This window comes from Epinephelus fuscoguttatus, linkage group LG7 (assembly GCF_011397635.1).
Source record: "Epinephelus fuscoguttatus linkage group LG7, E.fuscoguttatus.final_Chr_v1".
NCBI classification, from domain to species: Eukaryota; Metazoa; Chordata; class Actinopteri; order Perciformes; family Serranidae; genus Epinephelus; species Epinephelus fuscoguttatus.
In genome coordinates this window covers 2,706,147-2,725,555 of record NC_064758.1, presented here as the reverse complement: position 1 = coordinate 2,725,555, position 19,409 = coordinate 2,706,147, and the positions used below count along the sequence as shown (strand labels likewise).

General features: G+C 42.0%; 2 protein-coding genes across 7 annotated transcripts in view; one reads left to right on the top strand and one right to left on the bottom strand.

Moving 5' to 3' along the window:
* Window positions 1–19,409, bottom strand: part of vps13d (vacuolar protein sorting 13 homolog D) — a 396,056-nt gene that overhangs the window by 113,588 nt on the left and 263,059 nt on the right. For all 6 annotated transcript variants that reach the window (XM_049581624.1, XM_049581623.1, XM_049581627.1 and 3 more), the window contains exons 26-33: window positions 16,106–16,256; window positions 15,746–15,962; window positions 8,247–8,418; window positions 7,814–7,929; window positions 6,109–6,333; window positions 5,699–5,988; window positions 5,133–5,266; window positions 4,511–4,666 (exon numbers count right to left, since the gene is read on the bottom strand). In XM_049581624.1, the coding sequence (XP_049437581.1) occupies window positions 4,511–4,666; window positions 5,133–5,266; window positions 5,699–5,988; window positions 6,109–6,333; window positions 7,814–7,929; window positions 8,247–8,418; window positions 15,746–15,962; window positions 16,106–16,256 (1,461 nt within the window). The remainder of the gene's footprint in view (window positions 1–4,510; window positions 4,667–5,132; window positions 5,267–5,698; window positions 5,989–6,108; window positions 6,334–7,813; window positions 7,930–8,246; window positions 8,419–15,745; window positions 15,963–16,105; window positions 16,257–19,409) is intronic.
* LOC125892003 (immunoglobulin superfamily member 21-like) overlaps window positions 1–19,409 on the top strand; it is a 437,371-nt gene that overhangs the window by 268,280 nt on the left and 149,682 nt on the right. The gene's annotated exons all lie outside the window — the stretch shown is intronic.

The window sequence follows — 19,409 nt, the reverse complement described above, 5'->3', positions numbered from 1 at the left end:
CAATGTTGGATGACAGCACATTTTAGTGACTGATGACGAGTTGAATAGTAATAATGGGAATATTAATTAGTGAAGTGTACAAAATAATCATAAAGATAACCAGCAAGAACATAACTATGAAAATAACAATGACAAAGAAATGCATATGCAATTTTACTGTTGTGAATTGATCAGGATCTTCAAAATATGCAGTCATAACTTAAAGGTTGAGCTACATACGATGTAACGACAACAGAGCTCTTCAGGTTGACCTCTGTCTCTGGCGAGCTCAGTGAATAACATTTTGTTTTATCTCCAAACAGGGTTGAAAATTAACTTTTTGGTCCACCTGCCACAGTGGCCAGTGGATAACAAAATCTATCAACCACTCAATAGATTACCATTGCTTTTTTGACTGATAAGTGAAGAAAATCTTGCAGCTACCTGCATATTTTACCAGCATTTGGTTAGTGGCTGGTGCTGATTTCCAACTTCCAAGTCTCAAAATTTCTTAACAAATTGCTCTCACTGCCACAATTTTCATTCTGCATACACATTTATACATCAAAATGTAGAAAAATTTGTGTTGGTCACAGAAATGTGCTAATGGAATCATTCACACTTACACTTGTATACACATTTGGCTCAGTGAGCTTCCAAGCAAAGGGAGAGAAACTTTTTTTCTCATTCAGTCCTATGTAAATTGAGATGAGAAATTTCTGGAAAACAGCTGGGGGCACCAGTTTTCTAACCTGCAACTGTGATCACATTTTTGACACCACAAACACAATGAAGCTATCTCAGGGTTTCTGCAGGTATCAGCAAATCTAATTTAATGTAATGCCCTTTTTAATTCAACTTTTAACAAATTTAATGCCCATGTCCAACTGCAGATACAGTTTTTTATTTATTTTACATATATATATGCTAATCTTGAATATTTGAGAAAATCTAAATTTACATTAACTGTCACTCTATAGAGAATTAGAAATGGCTCACAAGCAGAGGTGGGTAGTAACTAGTTACATTTACTCAGTTACATTTACTTGAGTAACTTTTTGGATAAATTGTACTTTTCAGAGTAGTTTTAATGCAAAATACTTTTTAATTTTACTTGAGTTATATTGTTTTAAAGCAACAATACTCTTACTTGAGTACAATATTTGGCTACTCTACCCACCTCTGAGTACGTAATTACATGATATTGAAAATGAGTTCCATTTTGTTTTTTATTGTCCTCTGTATCATGAGTGGCATCAGAAATTATTTAACAGGTGTAAGAATTTAGACTTGATGTGGTTGAATGATGCTGAGAGGCTCAAATGGATTTTTGATTATAAATTATTCGTACTTGCTGACTATTTAGAGAAAGCTTGGGATAAACTCTTACTCAAGTAATTATTTGGATGACTACTTTTTACTTTTACTTGAGTAATATTGTTCTAAAGTATCAGTACTCTTACTTGAGTACAATATTTGGCTACTCTACCCTCTGCTCACAAGACAGTTTACAGTCTCAGAATTTATTTGCACATTTCAAAAATAACAAAACCAGCCTGAAGAATGATGTGAAAAACTAACTCTAACCTGAAAAGGCTGGAGGCGGTCACTGTAGCGGCAGGTGTGGTGGTGGTAGCAGCAGCAGCTGCAGTTGTGGTGGCGACAGCAGAAGTTGTGTTGTTGGTCACGGCAAAGAAATTCAGCACAGTTAATTGCTGCCTGCCGTTAATCGCCGACTTGTGACTATCTGACAGCATGTGTGATTACACCGCATTGACAAGATCTTTTTGCACACACTGCACAATGCCTCTCCGGGTTTACCATTGACGGGCTTTAACCAGGTTCTGAATAGTTCCTCATCCAACCACTTCTGCTGAAACTTGCATTTTCCCATTTTTCTGACATTTGCTAATATTCCCTCCGCTCTTTCGCCACAGCATGAGCACCCTCACAGTACGCTGCATTCCAAGCATCCGGTGTGACTTTGTGCACCGGCCGTAAACAATAGCCAATTAAAGGGTTCTGCTGTCAATCATCACATTACACTTCCGATCAAAATTATTAAATGTTTATATAATCAAAATAAATCATGAATAACAATGGTTTTTTTTCCATCAAGTGTATTTCATTTTTTAATGCATGAAAGACCTCGAAGAAGAAAAGTTATTACAGGCTTGAGTTTTAGTCAAACTGTGTGACCGTGGCAAGGCGTCAAACTTAGGGGTCTCGCCACAAAAAAAGGAAGCAGTTTATAACTCCAGCATACATGGACCAGTTTTCCCCAAACTTCACAGGAATGATGACACTCCCACCAGGAACACATCTATATGCCAACAGTTAGTAATGAGTAATGAGTACAGCGCCACCTGCTGGCAACAGGAAATGACGTTTTAGACTTTGATGTACATCTCCTACAAAATTGACCAGACTGACCTCAAACCTGGTCAAAAAAGCCATAAGACAAAGGCAGAGTTCATTTGACCTTGAAGTATGACACTTGGTAGGCATATGTAACAGCCCAGCATGTACAAAAAAGCCTCTTGGAACCATGCTCTAACCCCAACAGCAAGTCGGCCACTTTCAATTTACTTGTGCCACTTTTGTTCATTTTTGGCCATTTCCAGTTCCCAACAATTGTGAGATGTGGGCATTTACCAGACAGAAAGAGTCTCATGACAGACACTAGTGAGTTGCATTATGGTAAATGTAGGAGTCAGTGTTTTTGGAGTTGACCCATACTAGATACTAAAAGTCACAATACTGCTGCATAGGCTTTGACCATTTCTTGTAATTTGTCTCTTATGCCTAAAAACTTCATAAAAGTGAAATCAACAGGTTACTCTTCTAAGAGCCATCTTTAAAACTATTTAAAAACCACTGGAGTTAACCAATGAACACTGCTCCCCCTCCACTTCATCACACAGAGGTCAAGCAATAACCGGGCAATGAGGAGAGTGTGTCATACCCATTAGGAAAAGTGCCTTTAGCCACTCAGCATTTTCAGTTAAGGCGTCGCAGGACTGGAATACAGTACCAGTACACATCAGAGAACTCAGTTATAATAATACAATAATCAAACCTGTACACATTAATACTCAACTGCTGCCTCTGTCTGCTCTTTAACAACTGCCTGCCATATTCTTTTGCTTATGTCTGTCTTGCTGTTGTTTGTTGCAGTCTATGTTTGTTTCTTGTGAATTAGACTGCTTTGTAATTGTTACTTGTAGAGTCTTGACTTGCTCTGCTTTTATGTTTCTGTTGCTATGTTTACCTGTTACTATATTTTTGCTTAAACTGCATGCAATTATAGTGTTTTAAACTTGTTCTAACTTTTTTATTACTTAGGCTGCCACCTCAGATCCGGCCGGGGACTGCGGATGAAAACTAGCCTTTTGGCTAATTCCGGCATATTTACATTTCACTGTTCATTAATATGCATTGTCCCTGATAAATAAACAAATAAATAAATAAAATAAAGTTGGCAGACTTTAACACTGATCAAGAAGTAAAAATATCATTTGTATCACGTGGGTGTAATAAACAGTAAAGAGTCTGAATTTTGGGCTTATGACCAAAAGGAACACTGTACATTTGACTAAGCAAAATTGTCAAACACTTGAAGGCAATAGGTACAAAATTTTGGATGTGTTATAGGAGCAGTATGCCCATTTATAAGCTATGTTGTGTTTCTACATTGACCCTCACTCTCCCCAGTGACTATGTTTACGTTTATCCTGAATATAACAAGATTCTGTATTTGATATATCATGTAAACAGCATAATCCGTTTGGATATTCTGATTTAGGCCTTATTCTGAATGTGGTATTTTCCAATGAAGACATGTCCATTATACGAATCTCAACTGGAGTTTTACTCCAGTTTGCGACACACGACGTCTTGCATGTTTACAGTTGGCTCTGTGCGTTGTCATGAAGACACTGTACACAAACCAACTCACAAACAGTTTGTAAGGCTGGGGTAGAGATGCAAGCCCAAAAGAAAAGCCCACATTTCTGGTTTGAAGTAAAAACACACCTACTTTTAAAAGACTGATGAACAGGTTTTTGGATCTATGCAAATACTGCAACATTGGCCTTTTTAAGAAGGTGGCTGAAAGAGGAGGCAGGAGTCTGAGTTCATGCAGTCAAACAAGCCCACTGGTAGGAAACATCGGGCAAATGGCACAAGAATCACCAGCTATTCCACTTTTCCGTATTTTGATGTGATAAACCACATCAGGGTATCTAATCGTTAATGTCTCAAAACTCAAACATTAATACATGGCTGCATGTTAACAGGGATATTAGTGGAATATGCATTATCATTAGCCATGTAAACAGCTTAGTAGGAGTATTGTAGTAGGAATATTGTCTTTTTCAGAATATGGGAAAAAAACAAAATATTTTGTTCATGTAAATGTAGTTGGTGACAATTACATGTTCTATCCGTTCATCCAAACAGTGCTAACCACACTGTGCTTTCCCCAGTTACATGTTGCATGTCTTATTTTGGTTGAGTGCTCATCCCTGACCTCCAGCAGCGGTGGGATGTCCTCCACATTGAAGGCGTCCAGTAGGCCTGAGCTGCTTTGGTATGTGGGGCTACCACACAGTTCCACCTGAACATTGACTGGGTCAATGATAGATAGCGCCGTCTCCTGCTCACTGCCCAGCCGACATGAGAACACCTGGGGGTGACAAGGCACCTCAGAATCAAAGCTAATAAAATGATCTGAATATTTGGTTAGTAGTTAGTAGCACTATGTACTGAGCTTCACTGTGTACTTTTTGGCCATCGAGGGTAAGAGGAGAATGAGCAGGAGGAGATGGAGTTGTAGGGTTATAGTACAGGTTGCAGTTTTAGCAGCAGTGATAACAGTATTTGAAATAGGATCAGTAACACAAATAGAACTGAAACCAGTTTCCAGAAATAACCGTATCTGCAATGGCAAGTACAGGTATAGGTAGTATAGTAGAGCAAAAATAGCAGCAGCAGTATTTCAGTTCATTCTTTATCTATTTAAATAAGTGGTGTCTTTGAGATTGGGATACTTTGAATAAAAGAATCCTGATTAATGGTGGCAGTGGTAAAACTAGTGCTGTCATCAGAAATGTCTGACAAAGACATGGTGCTGTGAAAGTGGGAGATGTCACCTCTATTCCTGCAAGGCTGCCAGAGAAGGGTCTGTCCAGCAGACGGGGTTTGTAGGTGAGGACAGTGGTGCCTTTTAGAATGATGGCGTTAGTATCCAGACAGGATGAGTCTTCCACAACCACAAACTCTGTGCCTGAAGATATAGACAGGCCAGGTCAAATTCATATGTAAAGAACTGTGTCACTTACAACTTATTCTGGGCAGCTCCCTGAAGTTCAAAATCCAGGGGAACATTAATGCCAACATTTTATTTGGTGAAGGTCCAGCTCATGACATCTTCACAGTTAATAAAATACTTACAATGGCATATGCTGTGCACAAATAACCCTCATAAACCCTGGGAGGTCACTGGCTTATTGAGGTAGTTTCTTGAATTTTCAGTGCCAGATACTGTTTAATGTTTAAGATCATAACAAAGTTGTTGCTACTGTACTTAGTTGCCAGGAGAATTCATGGTGTTTTTTTGGCAGTAATCAGAGTGTTCCAAGCATGACAATACTAAATAGTTACTACCTGCAAGCAATCAAAAATGTATCATCTCAGTCACTGATCATTCTCATCTGACCTGTGACGTTGATCTTGACCTCCAGGCAGCGGTCCTGTGTGACCGGCACTGTGGACCTCTTGGTGACCACACCACTCTTGACTGTCTTTGGCATGACTGCCCCAGTGGTGCTGGTGGTGCATGAGTCAGTGCTGGTGTTACTGGGCCAGCGCCGATGCGGCTCAGCACCACCCGATGCCTTCTCCTCCGGCACACGCAAGAAGTCTCGCACCAGCTGGAGCCAGTCAAAGATGAGGAAGACCCTCAGGTTGTTGAGGACCACCGTGAAGCAGGAGGAATCACGTGTGGATCTAAGGGAAGGTGGAACACCATTTATATGATCAACTCTTTACTATCTAACATTATCTAAAATCTGTATTTTTACTTGTGTTTGTAAATGCTCCATGGGCCTCAAAGTTCTCCACTGATACCTATAATGCAGTTCCAGCTGCAGCGATGCCCGATTAGTTCCTGTTTTGGATGGCTGGAGGATGCAGTCAAAGACGTTGTGCCTTGTCCCATCAGATCTACTCGTGCTTGTATTTAGCCCTGTGCACCTGGTGTCGTATGCCAGCAGGGAGTGAGACACCAGGTTGACAGACTTAGATCCATTGGAGAAACTCTCAAAGAGCAGCTTGGATTTCATGAAGTCAAACCTTTGCAAGAGAAACATAAACATAATATTTCATCATAGACTGTATAAAATATTGGACGTAGCCACCATGACATCACCCATTGGTTTGTGGACTCCTGTTTGGAAGGCTCAAATTTGTCAATGTAGCTGTTGCCATCTCGGATTTTCGGAGCCAGAAATGACCATATTTGGACGAAAGAGCAGAGATAACCCTAATACTAGCTGCTAGCTTGCTTAGCATGGTGCATTTACAGCTATGGTTAATTGTGATAATGCTAATGTTAATGTAATGTTTTTATATTGATGGTGTATACTATTTTATCTGTGCCATAAAGCACTTCGTAGCAGTGATTTGAAAAGTGCGATACAAATAAAGTTTATTATTATTATTATTATTGTTATTAATAATAATAATAACAATGATAATAATAGAAGTGCATATGCTGTGCTGGCACCTGGGCTTCAGTGAGAAAAATCTGAGTAATCTGTAATTTTTTAAACAATTATTTGTGTGCCTCTTGATGCTTTCCACAGTAAATCACATGTACAACTATTTATATATTTGGAATCCTACTATTAAATGGAGAAACCTCTGTCCCTCCGTCCGTCCTTCTGTCATCATCCATTTTCCTCCTCACTGCTTTGACCTATTTCTCTGAACTTGCACATAGGCTTTCATCTTGGTCATGTGCAGACAGCCACAATGCCGTTTTTGCATTTTTCCTACATTTCTACTGTTTATATTCGCGTTTCCACTACCCATTCATACTGTCAGCACCATTAGCAGCGCGAGCTGTGCGTGCGCGGAGACCACTTGGGACATGCAATTTCAATGCCTCCATGCCGTCAGCCAAAACTATGCTCCACGTATTTTGCCATAAAGCATGTTTGTAAATACAGTGTGCATTGTTTGTCTTACATTAGTCTCGCTCACCAGACCTTTCTCAAGAAAAGAAAGGTCTTGCTGGGCCAACTCTCACTTTAAGATTAGAGAAAAAAACGCCCCGGCTGCTTGTATTTCTTTCAACCTATCACAATCATTCTGGGCGGTGCCACAGCAATAGTGCGCTTGCAAAAATATTGCTGGGGGGAAACAGGTTTTGGTGTAACACGCCCACAAAAATATTGCCTACAGGACACAAACCATGGCAGAAAAATGGCTACATCCCCGCAAGATCAAACACCGCAAAAGTTAGTAAAGGACGTGTTGAAAACAGTAGAAAACTGCTACACAACCGGAGGTGGTAGGGCGGGACTTCAGCAGGTGGCTCGTTCCGCCCAATGAGAGGCTGATCTATGCAACGAACTTCCGCCCTCTCAAACTAGTCTTACATTAATATTTATTACACAGTGCATTTACAGTGCTCTGATTTTGCATCTCCTCTAATATACTGTTTTTTATTTCTTATTCCTCTATACATAACACATGCCCGGGTATGGACTAGTTTGTAAAGAAAGCAAATCTGGACTGAATTGTTGGTAAAAAGATAGAAAAGCCCCACCTTGCTAATGAGCGTTTCTGTTCAGTGGGTGTGGGGCTGTCCCAGAGCTCCAGACTGACATCCATCATGTCCACCAGGAATGACAAGTTGGTGTAAACATCTCCACTTAACACCGTCTGAAGAGACACAAAAACATTAATCCATGGATTTGGACCTCCAGTGGGGACTACTTGGTAAAAACTACATCGTAAAGACACAAAATGACCAGTAAAAGAGACAGAAGTATAAAACACCTCACAAAACATTCAATAAATTATAAACCCTATGTGGGCCCCATTTCGAAGCTTGTTCTTCACAAAACTTTGGACAAAGCTGCTGTAGCTATACAATGTCAGTGTCTGCAAAAATAGCATTTGCTACAAATATGTCGACATGTAGCACAGACTGAAGTGATTGTTGATCAGAGTGGCCATGTGGCTGCCTGTTTTCTCACGTAGGTGCTGGGGTCTTGTAGGTTGTAGGGTCGCAGGAAATCCTCAACAGGCTCTCCGAGGTTGTTCTCCAGTAGCCCTCTGATCAGCTGGTAGTGCTTCAAGTCCAGAGAGCAGTGTACCGAAGACAAGCTGCCATGGATGGACATGTCAGGCACTGCATGGCTCAGCTCCCTGACAACAAACACAAGCAGGACTTTGGATTATGAGTATGGTCTTATACTGACACTGGGCACATCAGGAACTACTGCTTCCTCACAGAAAATAAACTATGTCTCAAGATAACCAGGCCCAGTTTGTTTGTGAGCAACTGCTCTCCCTAAGCTATCCCCCAATATTCATGACAAAGAGTAAATGCAGTTTAAAACCAGAAGCGCTTTAGCAAGTCAGTGGTATTAAAACAAATAGCAAGCCAAAGAAAGGCTCCACAGTAGAGCCTTTGGAACTTAATTTTTTTCTCATATTTTATCATTTGGGGGCATGCCACTTTACAGGTGCAAAGAAGATAGAAGCCTACGGGCTTGTATGGGCTACGAGCTACGGGTTCCATTGATCTATACTGTATCTATACTAAATCTATGGGCATATCCAATGACACTTTGAAAAAGAGGTAGTTTAAGGTAGTCCCTTAACTAATCATACATGCGTTTGAGGCATAACATGACCTGTAGTTGTAAACTTCACAGAGGAAACAGAACTAACTTTTTCTGAAATAATCAGTTAAGTTACGCTGCTCCTTCTGTGTAAATGTGCACAGTCAATCAATCAATCAATCAATCAATTTTATTTATAAAGCCCAAGATCACAAATCACAGTTTGCCTCACAGGGCTTTACAGCATACAACATCCCTCTGTCCTTTGGACCCTCACAGCGGATAAGGAAAAACTCCCCAAAAAACCCCTTTAACAGGGAAAAAAAACAACAGTGTTTCTTAATGGGGAGTCAGACAGCAGCTCTGCAGCTCTTTTCTGCTTTCTGCATTCTACAGAATGTCTTTCACATTTTCCTCATTAATCATGAATTATTTCACCCACCCACACCCCATCCATGCATCCTTGTGTGTGTAAGGGGCCATACACTTGCCGCATTTTTTGCGCCCTCAAATTCATTGTTTTTAATGTAGATGCACTGTAGATGTGCTCAAACACCACAATGATACTGTCGCAGCATATATGCATTCCTGAGCACCTATTTTTCAGGGTGCGATGGCTGTGCCCTGAGATAAACAGAATTCAACTTTTGGAATGCAGCGGAGTGCACCACATGTCAGGTGATGAGGAACAACCAATCACAGCCTACAGATATCTGTAAATATCAGTCTGTGATAAATATGTAGGAGAAGTTGATTATTTTAGTGCAGGGCTACCCCGAGCTTTACAACTGTCCCATGGACAATAGGCCTACACACAAACAGCGCATGCACTCTGCACTCAGGATTTCAGGTAAATAGGTTATGATACACTTTTTGACACAACCTGCTGCTGCGCTCTTGAAAGCTGTCACAGAAAAGGCAAAAGGGTAACACCCAGCACCTCACCTTGTGTTTTCCTGGCAGTTAAAGATGCAGCGTATGTACAGTCCCTTACACCAGAGCGTATGCATGTTGTGAACCTGTCTCTGTAGGTGCATCTTACTATCTGAGTAATACACCCTTTAAATAGCAGGAAAATACTGTGCCATTCAGACTTCAGACCAGGTTTTGTGGGTAAATGGCACAATCGCTTTCTGCTGCCACGAAATAGCAACAGCAAACTATGAACCTAACCACACATCATTTTAAGACCCACACTCCCATGGGTGCACACAAGTACATACAGTGGCGGTTCCAGGCCAGTTTCAATGGAGGGGCCAAGCTAGGGCCAGTCCTTTTGATACAGGGGCACATACAAGTACGGTCAAATATCTAAGTCTGAACAATAAGATATATATATGTGTAAGGGGGTCCGGGGGCATGCTCCCCCGGGAGAAAATTTTGTATTTGATTTAAAGGCATCAATCTGGTGAATTCTGAGAGCAAAGTTATGATGGCAGAATATGCCTAGATTTCAACAACTTTGTGCTTTTTATGTGTGAAAAATGTTCCATTTTTACTGATAAAAACACTAGTTGTACTATGTTATGGTGAAGGGTTACACTTAAAATACGGCCAAGTATTAGTGGTTTCAGTAATCAAAAGAAAAATGACTGACGTACTGATCTGCCTCTGGAGGGCTATTTTAATATTTAAAATCATGTGCAGACAAAATATTCTTTTAAAATTCTCACACTCACAAGTACAGTTCCAGATACGCAAAACAATACAAAATACGCAAAACGAAAGGAAAACAAAAGGTGAGATTCAAATAAATTACACACAAACAGGCACAAATTACTGCTTTCCTCCCTCCCTCTCGATTTGCAAGTACAGCACCCTGAATCAGAGCATTTCAAAAGCCCTCAGGTAGTTGAATGCCTCTGGGACAGGCCCATTTATAGCAACCCACTGGATCCGTGGCGTCCGCGATCCGGCCGAGGCGCGGTTGCTGGAGCTAATAGCAGCCATTCAAGAAGCTGCTCCACCAGCCGCGGCCTAGAAGCGGCTTGGCGCTCCGCTCCGCTAAAATTACGCGCCGGGTCTATTTCTGACGGCACGTCAATTTGCACAGACCAAATGAGTCAAACAGGAAGTCAGACACAGAAAAGACGAGAGTATCCAGTCGGCCAGCAGGGGCCAGTGCCCCCGTAACTCCGAGTCCGGCCCCCCCGCCGAGGAGTCGGAGGGGGAACACGGAACTCTCAACAGGTTGCCGATCGGACCACTTAAAGAGGCGCACCCAGTGAATCATGCAGAATACACCACACAAGAAGGAAAAGGGCCTGAGTTTTCTAGTGTTTAGTGCTTCCCATACATTGACTAATTTGCCCTGCCACAGTCTCCGAAAATTGGCCAGATATAAAATGCCTCCGGTGAATGAACGTCACTCTGTAGCGCACCGGCTGGAGCTCCTACTGGGAATTCTTCGGCTCCCCCCTCCCTCCCCCTCACCCTCCCTGGCCTCACCACAGACGTCGCTCTCCTAGCGCTAATGTGAGCCTGAGTTGATAGAGCAGACCGCATTTCTAAGCGGAATATTGAGGAATACTGACATCCACTTCGTGAGCATTCTTGAAAACACCCAGAACACATCAGTAGAGAATTGTGTGGCTGTATTTAAGACAACTCTGAGCCTGCACGGCAACACACAGCACCATTGAGGTAAGCTCTGAAAACTTTTTCCTTTTCATTTGACTCATGCCTGTCACATCATGTTTGTGTAGTGATGTGAAATACGATCACAGTTTTCATGGGTCTTTTATTTTGAAAATCGACTGGATACTCGCCTTTTCTGCGCCTGACTTCCTGTTTGACTCATTTGGTCTGTGCAAATTGACGTGCCGTCAGAAATAGACCCGGCGCGTAATTTTAGCGGAGCGGAGCGCCGAGCCGCTTCTAGGCCGCGGCTGGTGGAGCAGCTTCTTGAATGGCTGCTAGCTCCAGCACCCGCGCCTCGGCCGGATCGCGCACGCCACGGATCCAGTGGGTTGCTATAAATGGGCCTGTCCCAGAGGCATTCAACTACCTGAGGGCTTTTGAAATGCTCTGATTCAGGGTGCTGTACTTGCAAATCGAGAGGGAGGGAGGAAAGCAGTAATTTGTGCCTGTTTGTGTGTAATTTATTTGAATCTCACCTTTTGTTTTCCTTTCGTTTTGCGTATTTTGTATTGTTTTGCGTATCTGGAACTGTACTTGTGAGTGTGAGAATTTTAAAAGAATATTTTGTCTGCACATGATTTTAAATATTAAAATAGCCCTCCAGAGGCAGATCAGTACGTCAGTCATTTTTCTTTTGATTACTGAAATGTTTAACCACTAATACTTGGCCGTATTTTAAGTGTAACCCTTCACCATAACATAGTACAACTAGTGTTTTTATCAGTAAAAATGGAACATTTTTCACACATAAAAAGCACAAAGATGTTGAAATCTAGGCATATTCTGCCATCATAACTTTGCTCTCAGAATTCACCAGATTGATGCCTTTAAATCAAATACAAAATTTTCTCCCGGGGGAGCATGCCCCCGGACCCCCTTACACATATATATATCTTATTGTTCAGATTTAGATATTTGACCGTATTTGTATGTGCCCCTGTATCAAAAGGACTGGCCCTAGCTTGGCCCCCCCATTGAAACTGGCCTGGAACCGCCACTGCGTTCCCTCCCACGTCACTGTTTACGTCACACGCTGAGCTACACGTCTTTTTACTTGTTCACTTCCGGGTAGAAAACCAGCAGAGCTTTTAGCTATGTACATATATATATACACACAAATATATATATATATATATATACAGTACAGGCCAAAAGTTTGGACACACCTTCTCATTCAATGCGTTTTCTTTATTTTCATGACTATTTACATTGTAGATTCTCACTGAAGGCATCAAAACTATGAATGAACACATGTGGAGTTATGTACTTAACAAAAAAAGGTGAAATAACTGAAAACATGTTTTATATTCTAGTTTCTTCAAAATAGCCACCCTTTGCTCTGATTACTGCTTTGCACACTCTTGGCATTCTCTCCATGAGCTTCAAGAAGTAGTCACCTGAAATGGTTTCCACTTCACAGGTGTGCCTTATCAGGGTTAATTAGTGGAATTTCTTGCTTTATCAATGGGGTTGGGACCATCAGTTGTGTTGTGCAGAAGTCAGGTTAATGCACAGCCGACAGCCCTATTGGACAACTGTTAAAATTGATATTATGGCAAGAACCAATCAGCTAACTAAAGAAAAACGAGTGGCCATCATTACTTTAAGAAATGAAGGTCAGTCAGTCCGAAAAATTGCAAAAACTTTAAATGTGTCCCCAAGTGGAGTCGCAAAAACCATCAAGCGCTACAACGAAACTGGCACACATGAGGACCGACCCAGGAAAGGAAGACCAAGAGTCACCTCTGCTTCTGAGGATAAGTTCATCCGAGTCACCAGCCTCAGAAATCGCAAGTTAACAGCAGCTCAGATCAGAGAGCAGATGAATGCCACACAGAGTTCTAGCAGACCCATCTCTAGAACAACTGTTAAGAGGAGACTGCGCGAATCAGGCCTTCATGGTCAAATAGCTGCTAGGAAACCACTGCTAAGGAGAGGCAACAAGCAGAAGAGATTTGTTTGGGCCAAGAAACACAAGGAATGGACATTAGACCAGTGGAAATCTGTGCTTTGGTCTGATGAGTCCAAATTTGAGATCTTTGGTTCCAACCGCCGTGTCTTTGTGAGATGCAGAAAAGGTGAACGGATGGATTCCACATGCCTGGTTCCCACTGTGAAGCATGGAGGAGGAGGTGTGATGGTGTGGGGGTGTTTTGCTGGTGACAATGTTGGGGATTTATTCAAAATTGAAGGCACACTGAACCAGCATGGCTACCACAGCATCCTGCAGCGACATGCCATCCCATCCGGTTTGCGTTTAGCTGGACGATCATTTATTTTTCAACAGGACAATGACCCCAAACACACCTCCAGGCTGTGTAAGGGCTATTTGAGCAAGAAGGAGAGTGATGGAGTGCTGCGGCAGATGACCTGGCCTCCACAGTCACCGGACCTGAACCCAATCCAGATGGTTTGGGGTGAGCTGGACCGCAGAGTGAAGGCAAAGGGGCCAACAAGTGCTAAACACCTCTGGGAACTCCTTCAAGACTGTTGGAAAACCATTTCAGGTGACTACCTCTTGAAGCTCATGGAGAGAATGCCAAGAGTGTGCAAAGCAGTAATCAGAGCAAAAGGTGGCTATTTTGAAGAAACTAGAATATAAAACATGTTTTCAGTTATTTCACCTTTTTTTGTTAAGTACATAACTCCACATGTGTTCATTCATAGTTTTGATGCCTTCAGTGAGAATCTACAATGTAAATAGTCATGAAAATAAAGAAAACGCATTGAATGAGAAGGTGTGTCCAAACTTTTGGCCTGTACTGTATATATATATATATATATATGTATATATATATATATATATATATATATGTATATATATATATATATATATATATGTATATCGCATTTTTCACATCACTGTATCACCGTTTAGACCAATCCGATGTTTGTAAAGTCTATAAACACAATGACTGAACAAACATTACTATTTCTTAGCCGTTAGCAGTGTCTGTAATAGGTAATAACTCATTAAACGGTCCGTGAAAAAAATATTTTTTCCAGCAGATATCTTAGTTACAACATGAGCTAGCAAAGCAGTTTTGTGTTGCTATGCGTGGTATTTATTCAGTTTTGGGAAATCATGATTTCTAGAAAGCATCAATGGCTGCAGCTGACAGGGACAGCTAACAGCAGCAGCAAAGCTAACAGGACGTCATCTGTTAAAAGCCTCCCGTTGTCGGATACGACATGAAACTACTCCAGTTAGCTCCATCATGTTGTAACTCAGACATCCGCTGGAAAAAATATTTTCTTCACGGATGAGCACACGTTTGATAAAACAGATTTAAATCTCTCGGCATCCATTTTCAAACTGTCTGTGTGTTTGTTTCCTTGCGGACGAGAAAAGGGGGAGCGCACATTTCCGAGAAGGCATGTCCTTTTCAAAAATGCAAGAGGCGTTGCTTTGTTGCCGGCCGTTTTTGCCGGTGTGTTAAACACACTTTAGAAAGGAGTGTCCCCAGACTATCAGAAGGCGGAGATCTCTGATTGTCTAGTGGCGAGACTAGGCTTTCCTGCACAATTCCTGTTTAAAAGGGGCTTAAGATAGGACCCTTGTTGTTGTTGTTGTTGGCAAGCCCAGCAGGTCACTACTTGCAGATTGTTGTAGCCTGAGTGTCAGACAGAAGCTCCCAGAACCTTCAGTCTGACATGGCCTCCATTGAAGGCGATTTACAAGGGGGAGGGAATTTGATTTTTCCCTAACCAATCAGTAGAGATCAACGACTCACCCAGAATCTGACGTCATTAGTATCCATGCTTCGGGGGTGCCGAAAACAAGCGAGCATTGCCCGTTTAAAATGTCTCCGTCGTTGTGACGTGCACACCCAGCTACATCGCTGTTCAATCCAGTTTAGCAGCTTCCTTAATTTGGTCCTCCATTAACACGAGTAGTAGCGAAATACCTCGATAGCATCGTTAATGTGGCGCTGATTGGCTAATCGCTAGACCCGCCCCCACCCCCGGCATTCATTGGTCCTTCCATCGTTTGGACGAGATAAATCGCAAATTCATTGCAGTATGCCAGACCAGAGACGCAAGCCTACTCAGTTGAGTGGGCGGGGTCTATGGTCTGGAACCAGGCTAAGATTGTTGTACAGTATGAGCGGTAAGTATAATGTAATTTCTATCAAATATTTTCTTTAGACACAGAAATATGACAATGTCAGTATTAAAAATAATAGATGGACAAATTGAGACCATGTGCAGGACCAGCCCTCAACACCATTTCACTGTAAAATACCTAAACAAAGAGCAGGACGTACTTGTCCAGGTTGCGTTCCACTTTAAGCTTGAGGCGGCAGCAGTCTTTCAGCAGGTTGTCTCCGGTGCGACGGACAGAGTATGAAGGGAAGATAAGATCTGAGGATTCAGGAGGTTTACCACCACTGTCCCTAGGCTGATGGGGCAGTCGCTCTGCAGCAAAGATATCCATCTCCTGCAGGTCCAGGGCAATGCAGTCCAGCAGGCACACATGGTCTTCTGATGGGAAAAACACAGAAGGTGGCACAAACAGCTATTAACAGAGATTAAAGACCTTTAAAGGTGTCTCAGCTCCAACTCCTACATGCAGTACTTGCAGATGCACTGTATGGCTTTCTGTCAAGAGCCACTGTGATGCTAACCTAAGATGTGAGGTTCATCCCCCTCAGGGGCCCTCCGTGCATCTGAGGCCCGTGGCCTGCCAAGAGTAAACCCTGTGGAGGAGGAGCTGGAGGGAGGGGTCCTTGGCTTCTCCTGCTCATTACTCCTCCCTGCTGCACTCCGGACACGCTCCTTTTTTAAGAGAAGAGAAAGAGAAGAGACACAGAATTGCACGGTAACAGGTAACCAGGTAAGGTTTTAGCAAAACAAAAATGATTCCATTTCTATGCTTTGTTTTACTATTACGCTTGTATCACCAACTGAATAATTACATCACTGAATCATTCCATTAAGGTGAAAAATGGCTGCCATCTTGAAATTTCAAACTGTCTGGAGACGGCTTATGGTAGAGAAATGAACATTCAATTCACGGGCAACAGCTCTGGTGGGCATTCCTGCAGTCAGCATGTCAATTGCACGCTCCCTCAAAACTTGCGACATCTGTGGCATTGTGCTGTGTGATAAAACTGAACATTTCAGAGTGGCCTTTTATTGTGGCCAGCCTAAGGCACACCTGTGCAATATTCATGCTGTCTAATCAGCATCTTGATTTGCCACACCTGTGAGGTGGGATGGATTATCTCGGCAAAGGAGAAGTGCTCACTAACACAGATTTAGACAGATTTGTGAACAATATTTGAGGGAAATGGTCTTTTGTGTGTATAGAAAATGTTTTAGAGCTTTGAGTTCAGCTCATGAAAAATGGAAGCAAAAACAAAAGTGTTGCACACATACAGTATCTCACATAAGTGAGTAAACCCCTCCCATTTTTGCAAATATTTCATTATATCTTTTCATGGGACAACACTATAGAAATGACACTTTGATATAACTTAAAGTAGTCAGTGTACAGCTTGTATAGTAGTATAGATTTACCTTCCTCTGAAAATTACTCAAAACACAGCCATCAACATCTAAACAGCTGGCAACATAAGTGAGTACACCCCACAGTGAACATGTCCAAATTGTGCCTAAAGTGTCAATATTTGTGTGCCAGCCATTATTATCTAGCACTGCCTTAACCCTTTTGAGCATGGAATTCACCAGAGCTCACAGGTTGCTTCAGGAATCCTCTCCCACTCCTCCATGATGACATCATGGAGCAGATGGATGTGAAGACACCTTGTGCTACCCCACCTTCAGCTTGAGGATGCCCCACAGGTGCACAGGTGAGTTTAGGGCTGGATACATACTTGGCCAGTCCATCACCTTCACCTTCAGCTTCCTCAGCAACGCAGTTGTCATCTACTAGGTGTGTTTTGGGTCAGTATCATGTTGGAAAACTTGATAATGAAAACTTGCAGCTCAGTTTCTGAAGAGGGGCGATCATGCTCTGCTTGGAATTCATGTTTCCCTAAATGAGCCGAGCTCCCCAGAGTCGGCAGCACTCATGCAGCCCCAAACCATGATGCTGCCACCACTACTGGCACCTTGGTGAAGAGCACCAAGACAACTGTCCCTTGCCTACAGTCAAGTATAGTGGTGGCAGCATCATGGTTTGGGGCTGCATGAGTGCTGCCGGCTCTGGGGAGCTTGCTTCATTTAGGGAAACATTAATTCCAAGCAGAGCATGATTGCTCCTCTACAGAAACTGAGCCGCAATGCAGTTTTCTAACATGATAATGACCCAAAACACACCTAGAAGATGACATCTACTTTAAGTTGTATCAAAGTGTCATTTCTATAGTGTTGTCCCATGACAAGATATAATGAAATATTTGCAAAAATGGGAGAGGTGTACTCACTTATGTGAGATACTGTATATACACACACACACACACACACACATACATATATATAATACACCGGGCACCTTCTCACCTTCTCTCCTTCTCTCTCTCTCTCTCTCTCTCTCTCTCTCTCTCTCTCTCTCTCTCTCTCTCTCTCTCTCTCGTGTCCTGTTACTGCAACTTGCTAACTCGGCCATTCTGGATGTCACTAACTCGGCTTCTTCTCCGGAGCCTTTGTGCTCCACTGTCTCTCAGATTAACTCATATCGCAGCGGTGCCTGGACAGCGTGACATGTGTGGTTGTGCTGCTGCCGTGGTCCTGCCAGATGCCTCCTGCTGCTGCTGCCATCATTAGTCATTAGTCATACTTCTACTGTTATTATACACATATGATTATTGTCACACATGTATACTGCCAGATATTAATATATACTTTCAACATACTGTACCGCAGTAGCCAGAACTATAACTATAATATTATTACTTTCAATAATGTTGTTGTAAGCTACTGTCATTACCTGCATCTCTCTCTCTCTCTCTCTCTCTCTCTCTCTCTCTCTCTCTCTCTCTTTCTCTGTCTCATTGTGTCATGTGGATTACTGTTAATTTGTTATGCTGATCTGTTCTGTACGACATCTATTGCACGTCTGTCCGTCCTGGAAGAGGGATCCCTCCTCAGTTGCTCTTCCTGAGGTTTCTACCGTTTTTTTCCCCCGTTAAAGGGGTTTTTTGGGGAGTTTTTCCTTATCTGTTGCGAGGGTCATAAGGACAGATAGTCTAGCAGCAAGTCCTCAAAAAAGGCTTTAGTTTTCGAGATACCCCTACCCGAGGTAGAACAAAACACAACAATGTTTTTTTAAATCTTCAGGGTCTCCCATTCATGAAATGGATTGTCTTCAACTTTTATTTTGGGGCAAAATTATTTTTGGGGGGCATTCTTTACAACTACCCCAATCTCTGAAAAAGGGACAAATCAGGCCAGTTCGGATAAGGGAAATATGACAAAAAAGCCAATTTCTTGAGAATGCTCACTCCTTTCCTCATAATATTTGCTGAAGTATAAAACAAGTGTCTGCCCTACATCACAAAAGAGTCAGAAAGTAATTCACTTTAAAAAATCCTGAAATATAACCCTGAAAACATGGCTTTAATTTAGGCGGAAATTGCATTTTTGTGATAATAAGAAAAGAGGGCTTCTTTACTTTTCTCTTATTTAACAGAAAATCATAAAGTCCTGTCAAATACACTGTTACTGTATTGTCTAAGGTGTTTTTGAAAAATAACCATTGGTTGTTTGGAGATACCTAGTACAGTTTTGTTGTAAATGAGGTTTCTATAGGTAAACCCCTTCTCTAAAAACAGCCAAATTAGGTCATTCCGAATGAGGAATGGGTGGCATAGCCTATAAGTTAAGAATGCTTAATCTGATGGTCATCACACTTGGGGAAGAAAAGACCAGGTGATTGAAAGGTTGAGATGTGTATAATACAGTCCTGTCAAGACCTTAAACATGAGTTTTATGAGTGGCAAGTTATGGGAAGTTTTATCCAGGAGA